The sequence below is a fragment of the Trichoplusia ni genome, chromosome 14 (genome assembly GCF_003590095.1).
Source record: "Trichoplusia ni isolate ovarian cell line Hi5 chromosome 14, tn1, whole genome shotgun sequence".
Taxonomy (NCBI): domain Eukaryota; kingdom Metazoa; phylum Arthropoda; class Insecta; order Lepidoptera; family Noctuidae; genus Trichoplusia; species Trichoplusia ni.
This window is the reverse complement of record NC_039491.1, coordinates 5,012,962-5,028,591: the sequence shown is the minus strand read 5'-3', so window position 1 is coordinate 5,028,591 and position 15,630 is coordinate 5,012,962. Positions and strand designations below refer to the sequence as shown.

At 33.9% G+C, this 15,630-nt stretch overlaps 2 protein-coding genes across 2 annotated transcripts in view; one reads left to right on the top strand and one right to left on the bottom strand.

The window, feature by feature from the left end:
• The first annotated feature begins 2,632 nt into the window (after window positions 1-2,632).
• On the top strand, window positions 2,633-4,730 carry LOC113500617 (proline-rich protein 4-like). The gene is made up of 2 exons (XM_026881470.1): window positions 2,633-2,916; window positions 3,432-4,730. Exons 1-2 carry the CDS (start codon window positions 2,905-2,907, stop codon window positions 4,578-4,580), a joined length of 1,161 nt encoding a protein of 386 aa, XP_026737271.1. The 5' UTR covers window positions 2,633-2,904; the 3' UTR covers window positions 4,581-4,730.
• A 3,414-nt stretch (window positions 4,731-8,144) lies between these two features.
• The window catches only part of LOC113500811 (angiotensin-converting enzyme-like), a 75,751-nt gene continuing 68,265 nt past the window's right edge, over window positions 8,145-15,630 (bottom strand). Inside the window, exons 32-33 of the mRNA XM_026881709.1 lie at window positions 10,741-10,984; window positions 8,145-8,247 (exon numbers count right to left, since the gene is read on the bottom strand). Coding sequence (XP_026737510.1) covers window positions 8,145-8,247; window positions 10,741-10,984 — 347 coding nt within the window. The remainder of the gene's footprint in view (window positions 8,248-10,740; window positions 10,985-15,630) is intronic.

Genomic DNA, 15,630 nt, shown 5'->3' with positions numbered 1-15,630 from the left:
ATGTGTTTTTTAATATATTCACATAATGCATTGCAAACCTATCAAAACTCAGAAGATTTTCCGTTTGAAGTGAAAGACAAACAGCTTATTAAATTTTATAAACAAAACAAACTACATAGATATATTAATTCCACTAGTGTGCTGATATGGTAAATTCACCGAATTTCTGGTATTTTCGACTGGACGCGTAATAGACGCAATATTTACTCTAGATCACTTTATCTCGTAACTAGCTGTTGCCCGCGACTTCGTCCCCGTGGGCAGAAATATAAGTTATGATTTATACCTGCCCTGTTTTTTTTACATTTTCCATTATTGTATATTCGCTCCTATTAGTCGCAGCGTGATGGTTTATAGCCTAAAGCCTTCCTCGATGAATGGTCTATTCACCACAAAAAGAATTTTTCAATTTGGACCAGTAGTTCCTGAGATTAGCGCGTTCAAAAAAACAAACAAACTCTTCAGCTTTATATATTAGTATAGATATAGATATAGATTTAAGGTCTACTAAGATATGGTGCTACAAACACACACAGGCTGGTCAAACTTAAAACGTCCCTCTTTAAGCGTTGGAAGTTACAAATTGGTAAGAACTTAAGTGTAAATACTGGTTTTACTGTGTCCTTATTAACAAACTTCTAATCTAAGAAGTTAAAATGTTCCTCACGTAACGTTCGACTTAGAAGACGGTCCCAGAATTTAGAATTGCTCTTAAAAGATGAATCGTAATAAAAACTGGGTTTTACTGTCACTTCTTGTTTTCTTCCTGTTTAACTAAGTGTTATACATATTTTACGGGTTTTCTGCCCTTTAGCTGATACCTATGTATATCATGTACCTATGTTTACTTAATAATGAGAGTATTAATGTTCTTAAAATAAATTAAACACAAAGATGTGTGTTGAATAATCCCCGTCATTGCCAGTAGCTACTTTGTACCTAATTAATTTTAATGAATACCTCATAAATCTGTAATTCGTTTGATGGTATCTCAACAACATAAATAAACAAGCGACGAGATTAGTATGTTCACGTAATACACAATTCCTATTCTACTACGGAGTCATGTGATTCTTACGTGAACTCTAAATTATGTATGGTAATCAGATTTTTGGAGTTTTCCACATCTTTCCTTCATTTTGAACAAGTTCTGGGTTTCAGTATAGTCGAGGAGGTGATAGCTCATATATTTATAAGTCGATGTTTATACAAAAGTAAAGAAGTATTTATTAGGAAACTTCGAGAAACGTATTTTGATCTTATCATAGTCAAGAGATGGACGCTTTTTATATATCCTACTATCTGGGTATACATCTAATAAAAATATTTTGCTTAAGTTGGCTTACAGACTTGAAGAAAGTACAGCGTTCTCCTTTTCCATATAGATATTACCTAAGTACTTAGTTTATTATTGATTTTTTTTTATTGCAGTGAAATTTACTTATTAAGTTATAGGCTGAGGTGATGATGATGGTGATGATACTTATATCTACTGAATAGATAATTCGTAATTTTAGTTTTCTCAAACACCTTGACGTCGGTTTTATGTTAGAAAATTTAAAAGTTTTGTGAAACACAAATTCTTAAAGGCCAACGTTCTGGTTGGTTAACGCTTAATTTTATCTATTGAGAATATAGTATCTATGTCGGATGAGTTACGATAAGCTTTAGCTTGCCCAACACGTGTCGGCGATTACTGGCCATGAAAGCCAAGTTTCCTCACGATGAGTTGCTTTAGATCAATTAAAAATACCTACGGCTATTATTTATCATACAAATCTTATAAAGATGAAAGATTGGGAGTGATGTTTGTTACCTCCTCTAACCTGGCGTGACTGATTTATAGGTATATGAACTAGCTGTCCCAGCGAACTACGCCTAACAGTCGATGATCACAGTGGACACTAAATATTAAGGGTGGACAATCCTTATCCCTTAGGGTTATGAGTGTTATGGATAAGGTCAAAAGTGATACAAAGCAGCCTTGTTTTGATTGTATGATCCGGATAAAGCATATAGTTATATGATCACCATCCGGTTGGTGAATCACAACAAGTGTCTCAAATCTCAATCAAATGATCGTTAAAGAAATCTTTTAATTTATGGATATTGTCAATATTTTCTGGAAGTTCAAGAAAAAAGAGAGGAGACGATGAGTTATTTTTTTTTTAAGAAAAATACGGGTATTTTTGGTAATTCTTCAGTTACTTAAAAGAATAATCCTGATTATTTAGCATTATCATTGGTAACAAAACTTTTATTCAAATTATGTTTAGCTTTTCAGGCTTTTAAGTAGGTTCAGTTCTATTCTGCAAAAAAAAAATTAAGTGCATATTACCAACATTATAATCAGGTAATAGTTATGAAATATTAGCATGTACTCTTTCAACTTCTTAGTTTGTTTTTAAAATAAAAATTAACCTGAACGAAATGAAGTAAAATGAAATGAGGTTATCGTTTATATTTAATAAACTATAGCCATCAAGCATTACTACTGTACCTAATTGAGCCGAATGTTTCCATCTATGTTTTGTAGAACATGAACAAAATCATGTAAACTCATAAATAAAATTTAACATAAATGCTTGACTTATTTATGAATTTAATTCGACAATAAATCACTACTGCCTAGAAATCACGCAGTATTTTATCGCTAAGGAATATTGAAGGCTTGCACAACATAATAAAACCGTAATATTATAAACAAACTAGGCTGGCCTGCAACGTCCCATCTTCTTGAAAAAAAAAATACGACCCCACACATTCAACCGTCACTCACACCAGCGAAAGTGTTTGCAACATTCGTACATACGAAACTACTTGCATGAGGTATAAAACCAGGTAACTGGCGTGTTTGGAATACACTCAAGGCGTAACATTCGCTGAACAACAAGCGAAGCGAAGATGAAGCTACTGGTTAGTAAAAAATCTAGTGCCAGTGTTCTTAGTGTGTGCAGTACGGATGTCAAGTGTCATTGTGTTTATTTTTTTTAATGTGGCAAAGGATAAAGGATCAACTTCTCTAGATTTCTTAAAAAATCTAACTTTTTTAGAATAAAAAAATATGATCGAGCTTTAATTAAAAAATAATTATTTGTTTACTTACCGGAAGTTTCATATTTCATAAATATAAAATTAATACTGTAATCTAAGTGAATGACGCGTTATTAGATCAATATTACGTAAAGTTATTTCCTTATTCGCATAACTAGTCGTTATGACTTGTCCCACAATGCTCGGAAAGTTCTTGTGTTCACTTCCAGTTAGATTTCACTAGAATAAGTTAATTTCCCTTTTCGTTTAACGTTTCTCGTGTTCATTATCAGTTTTGGTTTGAAATTATTTAGCAATTGCATGCGATTGTTTTTATTTTGTTGTAATAAATATTTGAGTTTTCATAAGAAAATTTAATTCGACCATTTTATTTACAGAGATCTTCCCTAATCCTGGCCGTGGCTATAAGCCTGGCCACGGCAGAGGAAAAGGCGGAGAAGGACACCAAGGCTGAACCAAAAGCCGCAGAAGAAACAAAGAGACAAGACAAAAGAGGACTTTCAGAGTACTACGGCGACCATGGCGACCTGGGAGGTGACTTTGGAGGCTCTTTTGGACACGATCTAGGAGGATCATCAGGAGGTGACCAAGGAGGACACGACTTCGGTGGTCATGAGGAACATGTTCACAAAACCATCACGGTTATCAAGAAAGTTCATGTACCCTACCCCGTCGAGAAACACATCCCCGTGCCGGTAGAGAAACACGTGCCTTACCCCGTCAAAGTGCACGTACCCCAGCCCTACCCCGTCGTCAAAACTGTCCATTTCCCCGTCAAGGAGTACATCAAAGTACCCGAATATATTTCAAAACCTTACCCCGTGACAAAACACGTGCCAGTTCCCGTGAAAGTTCACGTAGACAACCCCGTACCAGTCAAAGTGTACGAACATGTCCCTTACCCTGTGGAGAAACACATACCCGTGCCAGTTAAAGTGCCCGTACCTCACCCCTACCCAGTCGAGAAGAAGGTGCCATTCCCAGTGAAAGTACCGGTCAAGGTGCCTGTACCTTACCCAGTCGAGAAGGTTATCCACTACCCAGTGCCCGTGCACGTCGACAACCCTGTGCCCGTACACGTTGAGAAGCCTGTGCCCTACCACGTCGAGAAGAAGGTGCCATACCCAGTTGAGAAGAAGATTCCTTACCCAGTGAAGGTGCACGTCGACAACCCTGTACCAGTGCACGTTGAGAAGCCGGTACCAGTGCCAGTCAAGGTTCACGTTCCAGTGCCTTACCCAGTGGAGAAGGTAATTCCCTACCCAGTGGAGAAGAAGGTTCCGATCCCGGTGCACGTGCCTGTGGACAGGCCCGTCCCAGTTCACTTGGAGAAGCATGTTGCGCACCATGTTGAGAAGCACGTGCCTTACACCGTGAACGTGCATGTGCCGACGATCGTAGAACACAAACATCACGAGGAGTCCCATCATGAGCACCATGAGCAACATGGAGAGGGCCAAGGTCACTTTGGAGGTTTCGAGGGTGGTCTAGAAGGCGGTTTCGATGAACACGAACATCATCATTAAAAGAACTGATCTCTTTATTTTTTCTTTAGCTTTAAATGTTATCTTGTTTAGTAATTGTTTTTTTTTTAATTATGTTGTACTGTGACTGCTATGTACCTGTGACCGTGTAAATAGTGACGAAAGTATTAAAAAAAGTGATATAAACATTTATGTTGTTGTTTTACTCTTCTAGCTTCTTTAGGTTGTAAATACACGTAAAGATCGACACACAGCAAAGAACATCAGGGTGTTAGCACAAAGATATTAGATAAGGTTCGTTGAGGTAATCTTTCATTGCATCACATATTACATTTAAATTTAAAAATACAGCCTAATATGAAAACAAATTCCACTGGCTATAAAATTAGCTTAGACGTAATTAGTATTTTAATTAAAATAAATATGATAACAAAATCATATAATATACATACATATACAAAATTATGCAAAAGAATCTGGTTTTATATCGGAATAAAACACTTTCACTATTCGACCTAGATGTGTGAGAGTCATTCATAACAGGTATCGTGCCAAATGACAATATACCATGAGATAATATTACAACAACTTACAACGGTGAGAGAATTGTATCGTGATTTAACTGTTCGTAATTAACTTAAGTAATACCAAACAGTTTTAAAAACAAATGATTTTTATTCGTAGACCTTGCGTAGAAACTTTTTTGATATAGAGTTCAATATACTTACATCGGAAGTTTGAAGAACTAATATTGACAAAGCCCGCTCTTTGTGACCTCTTTAGGGCTGGGCAACAGTTATTATAAATCAAACGTATTGGAAGACAAACGTATATACCTATAACTTGGAAAGCAACAGAATTTTCCAGAAAACATTTCGTCTATTTTGTGAACCCAACAAATGCCCCATCAATCACACATCGTATATCATAGATATACCATCTAGGTAATTATATCTTTGTAGAGGAAATATGTTTTTTTTTGGATTACGTAAACAAGTAAACGAGGAAAAAACGACCGACGTAGAATTTTATTAATGTAAACTATTTAGCAAATTAATGAATTCAGCGTAACTATTAATTAATATATAAATTAAGTATGCCCAAAAGTTTTTGAAACGAAAACTCTTACTTCCGTTATAAGTGAGTTTGGAGTTCAAGAAAGTATCATCTACCTACCTATTTCTTGATTTTATTTCAGCAGAAGGACTTGCAAAAGCCAAAGACATGTGAATCGATAGTAACAATATAAATCGAGTGATATAATAATATAGGTATATTGCACAGATGATATTGGACAAAAACCAAAACAAATCGTAGTACGTGAAAATACACAAACGGAATAAGTCAATAGCAAATATATTCATCTTTCTTATACTTTAGCAATTTTACATTTCGATGTTCGATACCAATCATAATGATTTCGTCAAAGTTAATCATTCAAATTCAATCATTTATATGATCTTATGTAAAGAGAAAATCGTTTTATTATAGAGCCTTGACATGGGGTATATAATAATAATATATAGTTACAAAACAAAACATTTAAATATGATTTTCCAATTAAGTGTGTGTGGAAAAAATAATTTGATTTTGAAATTGGAAAGTCGTCAATGTTTATAGAAGCCTTGCCCTCTCAGAGATCGCATAAAAATGTGACTGTGGGGCAATCTTAAATCCGTTGTAAGAATTTTCCAGAAGGTACTACTGATTTATTAAACTTTAAGGTTAAAACGTCACATCTTTTTATAAAGAGATTTAAATAGATATTTAATAATGAATTGCTATGGAAATAATACAAAAATAACCACATCATAACAAAAAAATGTGTTTAATAGTTTACATCCTCAGGTCTACAACTTTTTGCTCTGATAAGTATTATTTATTATTGTCATCTAAAACACAAATCTGAACTGATTAATTAATAGTTTTACTGTATCTCCTCTGAAACGCCCGGACCGATTTAATTCATTTTTCCTTTCCTTTGGGTGGAAGAAGATAAAAATAGCTGAATGCCCCTGAAATGCCATACGAGACAGCATTTACACCTCCCAAAACCGCACTTGACTGAGCTTGTTCGTCAACTTCCCGTTCATAATTGCAACGTCATTAAGGAAACCAGTGGGTCTTACGCAACGTTTGCGTAACAAGTCAACAGGTAACTTGATAAGGCTTTTGCCCCCCAGTTAAATATGAAAATAAATTATTGTTTAAATAAACTCGTTGTAATTTATTAAGCAGGTCTGTGAAAAATAAAGCTTTCTTATGGAGCCTGCTGCCAAATGCGTATTAAATAAAGACAAAAACAAAGAAAAAGTTATGTTTCTCTTGAACAATTTCTTAATCCATGTGTAAACTATCAATTTTCAATAGACAGTAAACATGAGTACGATTGTATACTTACTCAAAAGGTAGTTTCACGATTTAGTAATATCGATTTAAACTATCGTTTATAATCTCTACAAGAATATAATCGTAAAGTTCTTGTTTCATACTTACCATTTACCAACCCACATTTGTAAGCTTAAACAAAAGCTAGTGTAAACATAGGTAATATATTCAACAAGTACGCAATAGCGTGAGAATGGACAATACACGATAGCCAAACGGATTGTCGCTTCAAATGCAAATTACTGGCACACAATGAACATGTCTACAGACTGATAAATCTTTAAAGGGCCGAAACAACTACTATGTGTCTCCATATAACAAAATCTCGAGTACTATCCGTTTGATAAACGTTAGCGTTATACAAAAACTATATTGAACGAAACCGGAAGGAACATTATATAAGTTGCAATACAATGGCAACAGGAATTAGACTGTCAAAATTGCATGAAGAAAAAATAAATATTTATTACAACGAAAACAAAGTCGCGTTTCTTTGGAAGGTTACGTAATAAATTCCTTCAGGAAGCAGTAAAACACTGATAAATTGTACCAGGATCGAATAAAGATTAGCAAATTGCGATCTATCTGGGTTCAGATTAAAATTATTATAGCATGAAATGCTATGACATTTACACCAAATGAAAGGCTACCGGTGATGCATAACCACACAGAAATATCATCAAGATATAACTGAAACATTATACAACCGGAATACAATGAGATCAAAAGTAATTCAATCCGTTCCTCAACGAAATATCCTTATTACTGCGGTAATCATAACTTCACTTGTACTATAAAATCTTAAAGCTGGACCGATGCTGTTATATGAAAGAGAGAGAATTATACCACACAACGAGCTTCTCGCTTTCACAGCGATTGCCTGCATCTAGAGGTGGAAGAGGACATGCCTAATGAGCTGATCTTGTATAACGATTAAGATAATTATTACAACTAATTAACGATACTTTCAAGTTGAAGTCTTAAATGACCGTTGATATTTTCTGCTCAAATTTTTTTTTAATGAGACTCGTATTTTTGAATGATATGCCCAATAAACCTGATAATTAGAATTAATGTGTATATGAAGCGTAGGTATTTTTCAGCGATCATTTTCATTTTTTTACATATTTTGTTAGACAGATTTCTTATAATAGCTACTAAATACTACTACTTTTTACAAAAAGCTACACAGAGATTTCTGTTGTTCTTAATCTAAACTTACCTTATATACGGAATGTTGGCAGGAATGTGGTATTTCGAACCGGGATCGAAGTCCAACTCGGATCTCAAGACAGGAGGTTTGATGCCCTGGTACTGCTCCCTGTTGACAAATTAAATGTTGCTTATTATTGAGAATCCGTAATTAGCACCTTTAAGTCTAGGAAATGTATTTTTATTTAATATTTCATAGTACTGTAATTTAAACTTCGCCATCTACTTACCTACATTTGGTGAGAATCAATTATTAACGCAACATTTTTAATTAAAAAGTAGTTTCTTAGACACTATTCTAATAAGGCATTACTGTTATAGAACCTTACTTGACCTTCAATGTAACAAAAAATGTCTACACATTAGATAAAGAAAGTTTAATTATAAATTAGATTGATTCTTTCCTAAGCAAAAAGTTGCATTCGGTGCTTAAAACATACATTAAAACGCTTTGTAATATCGACATAAGTGTGTTATTAAAAAAATTAGGCCAATCGGTTAAGACGCAAGATTTTGAACTTATATAATGTCACAACGCATACTGTAACATGGTATGTTTAAGAATTGTAACATAGTGACGAAAAGAGCGATCTTAAATGCACTGGCGTTAAAACTTTTACAAATTCTTTCTCTCTTCTCAGTCATTTCTCACATAAGAATGACTACAGTTAATTTTAAATTTCTCAGCAGCATAAAGTGCTGCTAAATGTTGAATTTGTTTATCAGCTTATGTCAAATACTACTGTCAATTTCTTACCACGTTTTTTTTTATGACGGGATTCCTATTTGGTACTAATCCCGTACTGTCCTTAAATCATCTAGTGTAAAATACCTACATAATTTCTATTGTGCACTTTTTCTCGCCTATTTTTTAACTTCCTCGCTTAAGCGCCCGCTGCCGCTTATGACTGTGGCCAAAAAACTTTTTCTTTCATCGCCGGCTTGAACCCGTTACTTGGAGTCAAGGCCGACTGACGACCGCAATCCCATCACTTCTTGGTCCAGTTTATTTGTATTAATGTTACCAACCGCTTTTGTTTTTTAATTTTATTTTCTACTTTTACAGTGTGTTGATTTGCGAAATTGGTTTGTTTTGGGCTTCTGATTGGTTCATACGTAGCGGTACGTATTCCATTTACGAAATAGGTTCCTATCATTAATACATACGTAAGTATGGCAAATAATTTTTAATAGGTGTTTAATGTTCATAACACCTTTGAGATAACATGACATAGAATAACCCAAAAATAAAGACGACTTCCTTGTTTTTAAGTTATTTTCAATGATAAATTACGTTCCATTGCATACTTTATTATGACTAAAAAAGTAGGTTAGTAGGCTAGTCAAAAACATTTCTATCACATAGGAACTTTTTATTCAGGATAGATTTGGGTGCAGTTAACTAATCTAAAATTAAATTTTATTTTTTCTTCGCAATACCAAATATGTATGAATTAATTATTTGGGTTGAAATATGAAAGATGGATTTCTAATTAAGTAGCATTTCACCAACATCATTTAGCGATGTTGACCTAGAAGATAGCAGAATATTTTAACCGATCATCGGACCGTTAACATTATGTCATGTTATTGCGTGAGTTAACTGAATTATCTAACTGATAATGAGCGGTTAGACGTTAAAAAGTGTAATGTAATTTAATCGACAGGTAGAGATGGGTAAAGCGTTACGCATAATAAGTTGATTTGATGATGATGAGTTCTAAATAAGGCGACGACTAACGTGTGCTGTTAAGGTTAAGAATTATTTTATTATAAAAATTTAAGAAATGTCATATTCTGCGTTGATACTTCTCAAATAGTTAGGTGATGTTCACGGTAATTGTTGTACACATCAACAAAGAACATGAATATAATAATAATTCATTTAACAATTTAGAAGCTCGATTGTTAAAATAAAATTCCATGAGAATTAATTAAGCTAGATAACCTCATAATTTATGAGTTACTGCAAAACACAAAAACAATGATCATAATATTTTTTGCAATGCAAATTCAAATTCAAATTCAATTGCAATCTTGTCTTACAAAGATCTGAAGATTGTTTCTCTTTTGTTTGGCGTGGACTATATAATATACTAGTGCAAAGATAGCCAAGATAAACGGTTTTCTTGTGTCGTAAGAGTCAGCTGAGGGTAACGGTTACTTAATACCTCGATGAGCACCCATTACTTGCGTACGATCTTACAACTCATTATAACTGTTATGGAATGCAGATTATATCTAGCTTATCGGATTGTGAAATTTATTTAATGCTAATGTAGTTCTTTGTAATTATTTATTTTGTTTAATTCCGGGTGTAAGTTTAATTGAAAACATAATTCATGTAGCGATTCATTCCAAACCTTTAATAGAAGACTACATTTATTACTTTTTAGTCAATTTATGTTCTAATACATACTTACGACTATCCCAAATTTTGGTAACCAACGCCAACCACCAAGACCTTAAAAGAAACGACCCCCGCACATGCGAATTCAATCCTTGTGTCGCGAGGATTTCATCATACCGCATGTCCAGTGGGCTCCGAAAATTAGGTAAGGCAGTTAAAACTGTTTGTGACATAAACAATTAAGTTACAAACCTCAGTCTCCACCAATGACAGTTGTATTGTTCTTTCCTAACATCTCCAGTGAAGACGTCCCAGCGCCACCGATCCATCACGAGAGCAAACGGTAAGAAGGCTAGCTTGTCCATGGCTTGCGTAAACAGGTAGTTTATATCATGAGCGGTGTCGTCCACTGAGCGTTGAACGAGCCCCAAGGTTTGTAAGTGACGAGGAGATGAGACGGATAAGGCAATGGTTTCTCCGATGGCTTCGTGAAAACCTGCAGGACAAAAAAAGAATGACATATTTTTCTATATAGAACCTATTCTTAAAGCTTTTTTGAAGATAGTCCTAGGGAAATTTCTTTCGTGTTCAATTAGCCATGAGGTCCATAATGCGTTAGCGAACAGTAATTGCTAATCAACGTTTACAATTACGCTATTTACGTCATTAATTGCTACATGTGTGGAAGGGAAGTGAATTGCTACATATAAATTGAACACAGAGATCTTAAACGGCAGTATATATCTATAGGCTGTGGAACATACAAACGCGCATTAAAGAACTCAAATACTCAACTTTTAAGTACATTTTAATGACCAAGTAAATGTAAAAAAGATTCTATATTTAGGAACTCGGTTACGTGTGACGTAACGCGTACGCAGATTCGGTCAAAACAAAAGAGAAAGATACGTTTTAGAAAACTGCACTTATTCGTACTAGCGGTGCGTCACTTTACCTAAAACTGGAAGCGTGAAGATATAATTCCATGATTGTATTGCTTGTACAAGATATCTTTGGTAACAAAGGGTACTAATGAAACAATAGTATCTCGCTATTAGAGCTGGAAGTAGGACGTAAATAATGTTTGGTTTGTTGGGAAATAATGCGTTTTTTTGCTATATTTATTTGACCAACTGCGCTAAGTGGCGAAAATTGTTTTTGAGCTTAAGTTTTAGTATCCCAATAATTGCTTCATTTAGCTAGCTATATAGAGTCATGTATTAAAGTAGCGAGTCTAAAAACACGTGACTCTCTCTACAACCATAAATCAGCACATCCCTTAGTTTTATATTTAATAACTTATTTTAAATGAAATTATAAAATGTCATGTAATACGAAAAAATAAGTTTTTTTTTTTCGGATATCATGCCATTTTTGGGAATTAAAAAAAGCAGCTTCAAACCTTAACGGTTACGCGTCTTACTGTAATATGCAAGGAACACTTGGATACATTGCATCGTCGATAACAGGCAATAAAGAGTATCGGATTATGATCAGGAAGTATCGGTCGACTAGAAAGTACGGTGACAAAAATAGAGCGGAAAAGTTCCTGGTTATCATAAATTCTTTACACCCTTTCTTGTTAGCTATCAAGTGTCAATTAAATTACGTCACTACTACTTGTTCCTTTGAGTTTTTTGTTGGTGTTACTTGTTTCAAGATTGAGTTATAGCATGTAGAGAAATAATGGCTTCTAGTCTAATAGGCATTGATTTATAACTGGCAGGCATGTATAGGGAAAACGCTATGTAAAGGAAGTCGAAGAATAGGTTTAGTACCTTCTGGATGTATTTTTAGAGCTACATTCCATAATTACAGAATATTTTATTCAATAGGCCTATTGACATATTTTTCGGGTCGTTAAAAATATGGATCCAAAAAACCTCAACAAAGATTAAAACTGTTAAGATGTTGTTAACGAGGAAACGACATATCTTCAATTATGAAGAAATTACTTTTAAATTGCAAAAAAATATACACGTAGTGGACTTCAAACATGAGGGTTAAAATGGTGATGGTAAAATCGCAGTTAATAGCTAAAAGCTAAATATTACGCTTGGGATAAATGAACCTAGACTGTGCGTAGCTATTTGTCCACTTTTTTTTAGACTAGTCAAAGAAACTGAGACGTTTAGATCCACAGCCTTTTTAAAGTAAATTCCACAAAAACCTTCAATCATTTGGACGTACTTGAGAACAACCAAATCAGGTTTAATATGACATCCAGACATACCACAAGTCCCTCTCCCGTCATTTCAAAATCTCTTCTAATGTATGCCACCAAAACAATACCCAACAACTAATTACGTGATCTCAGTTTATCTAAACCGTTATAAACTGGAGTGTTTGCATACAATGTACCGTGTATCTACGATCAACATTCGCGACGCGTACACATCTGGGTGACTTCCGAGTTAGCCGGCCTCTCCGTTGCGTAACTTGACATCTGTTTTGTAACTAATCCGGAGACCGGAGGTGGTTTTAAATGTCTATTTATTTGAGATACGAGAACTTTGTAGAATAAAAGACTTTGTCATATGTATCGAACAAGAAATTATTGATATATAGGGTTGGTAGCTTATACCAAAAATTCTAAAGAACTATTTAATTTATATATGATGGTTTGTTCGTTCACAAAATTAAAGAGGTAAAAAAATATTGATAGTCCAAAATTCAATTATTGAAAAAAAAACATATGTCACATTTATTGATAAATAAAAATACATAAATTAATAACAATATGCTCTTAACGAAAATTAACAACAAACATCTTTTTGTTCAAAGAAAACATATTTTTTTCTACAATTAAATATTAAACCTATCAATGGTCTATTGAATAACAAAAGAGATGCAAACCATCTGCGCATGCGCCGCGGCGGGTGAAAGCTGCGCGCGCACGCGGATGTTAACCTGCTCCCGATTGATAAACTCGAGCGCAACAAAATGGCGGAAATAAAATCCAGTATTGGCTATAACTTTGACTAGGTTTTATCCACAACGACGATTTTAAATTAAGCGTCATGCTATAACAAAAACCGTTCAAGTGCGAGTTGTACTTTCGACACTGAGGGTTCTTTACTTGGCAATTTCAAAACAGTTACTTAACCTTGCTTTTATATATTAATGTTTTGTTTATTTTACGGACAGACAACGGAACCTTAATGTTGTTCCGGTTTTACAGTTTGGGTCCGGAACTCCAGAAAGACAGAGTCTGAAATTTCTCTCTTTCTAAATGGTTGTTTTCAGTTAAGGTATCAACGTAAAGTGTCAAACAAAATAACTTATAATGTAAGGTTCCATAAGTAGTGTTTTAATTCACCCAGCTCTATCAGTTATAATATATTGCTAATGATAATATTTTATATCATGATCATTAATTTGCATGACCAATAGACTAGTTACAGTTGTAAAAAAAATCGCAGTCTTTCATCAACAAATATTGCAAGAACGTGATGTTCAGTTACATAAGGCGTAACTATGATAACTGTAATTAAAATGTTTACTAGTGCTTTGATGACACACACGTGTTTATCTAAGATTGTTTAAACAATATATTTATTTTAATTACACGATCTCTCCATAGAACTTAATTCTAATATTATGAGAGGTGATCTTTAGAATTGGATGTTATTTCTTCTATACAATTTTGCAGGGAAGAAATGTAGAAAACAAAAATCCTAACCCAGACTCGTTAGAATTTAAATAATTCCTGCACACCAAAAAACTATAACAAAACAACTATGAAATTATTTTGTATATTTACGAAAACGAATACAGACTAGGTATACGTAACAAATTATAATAATCACTTTCCAAAATTCTTGCACTGATAAACTAATGTCATAAATATTAATTTTGTGTGAAACTACTAAATCAAAATTAAATAGTCAAAGCATAGTCTCAACTTAATAATAAAGATATTAGCTTTATTAAAATGTAAAAAGTGCTACGAGTATTTCTTTAATTGTTATCATTATGCTGCCATAATAAGTACGTAACAGTGGTATTAAGTATTTAGGAATCAAAATGGATTTCGTGTTTATTGAACTTGACCTCGATGTTCGCTCATGCAGTCCAATACAAAAAATAAAGTATTTGTTGCTACTCAGAAGCTTTTCATCTAGAAGTGACATTTAACAGACGTAACATTATATTTAAAAGCTCAATAGACACCTTACAACGTAAGTATTATACCTGCTTGGAAATCGTCTATCATCTTTGACTACTAATACAACTACTCTTGAAGCAAAAAGCAATCTAAAATGAAATTCCAGCTAAAGGCAACTAACAGTGACTTAAAACTTACGTTGAAAACTGGCAGTGAGTTCGCTACCTATGTAGTTTTGAAACTAACTGGAAGCGATAAAGGAACATAATGAGAAAAGAAAAGCGATCACATCTTTATTTCAACGAATTACCTTTTAACAGCATGATACACTCAAGTCTCTTCTATGCATTACACATCCGTGGATCAAGACGCGTGTGGTTGTGATGCGCGTGAGTTACGTAACGAGACTCCGTAATAGTTAGCATTAATTTCCGTGAATTTCCTAAAACGCGTACGACATGTACATGTGCGAATTATAATCTCGATGTTCTAATTCTTCTTTACTTTTTTTTTTGTTATTTGGGCCATTTTAACATAGAGTCTGAACCGTATTATATTGTCACTTGAAAAAAACAGTGATACCGAATCTATGGCGTTCCAGCTTTGTTCCATATCCTTAACATATTATGACCATCGCCCCGAAGTGAGACAAACTTTACATTTATTTTCATTGTGTTCATTGTTTTTGTACGAGTAAAACAAGTTTCGGTTAGCGTGAATAATTCTAGTCACGTCTTACAAGAAGTAAACCGAAAGTCGTCCTAAGTTGTCGTAAGAGGAACAATTTAGCTTCAATTCATACAATTTCCTAACAATACGCTCCACATTTCGAAACGCCACCTGAGATTTAATTATTATGTAAAAGTATAGTGGTTCGTTATTTTACTACTGTAACATTTTTGTTTTGTTTAAACGTTGCAATTAAATCATAAAAAATGTAATGTCTTTTTCGTGAGTAGAAAGGCAAACGTCTAATTAAATACGCATTTAGAACTGTCTAATTATTAAGTTAGAAGTAATTTTAACGCATGTTC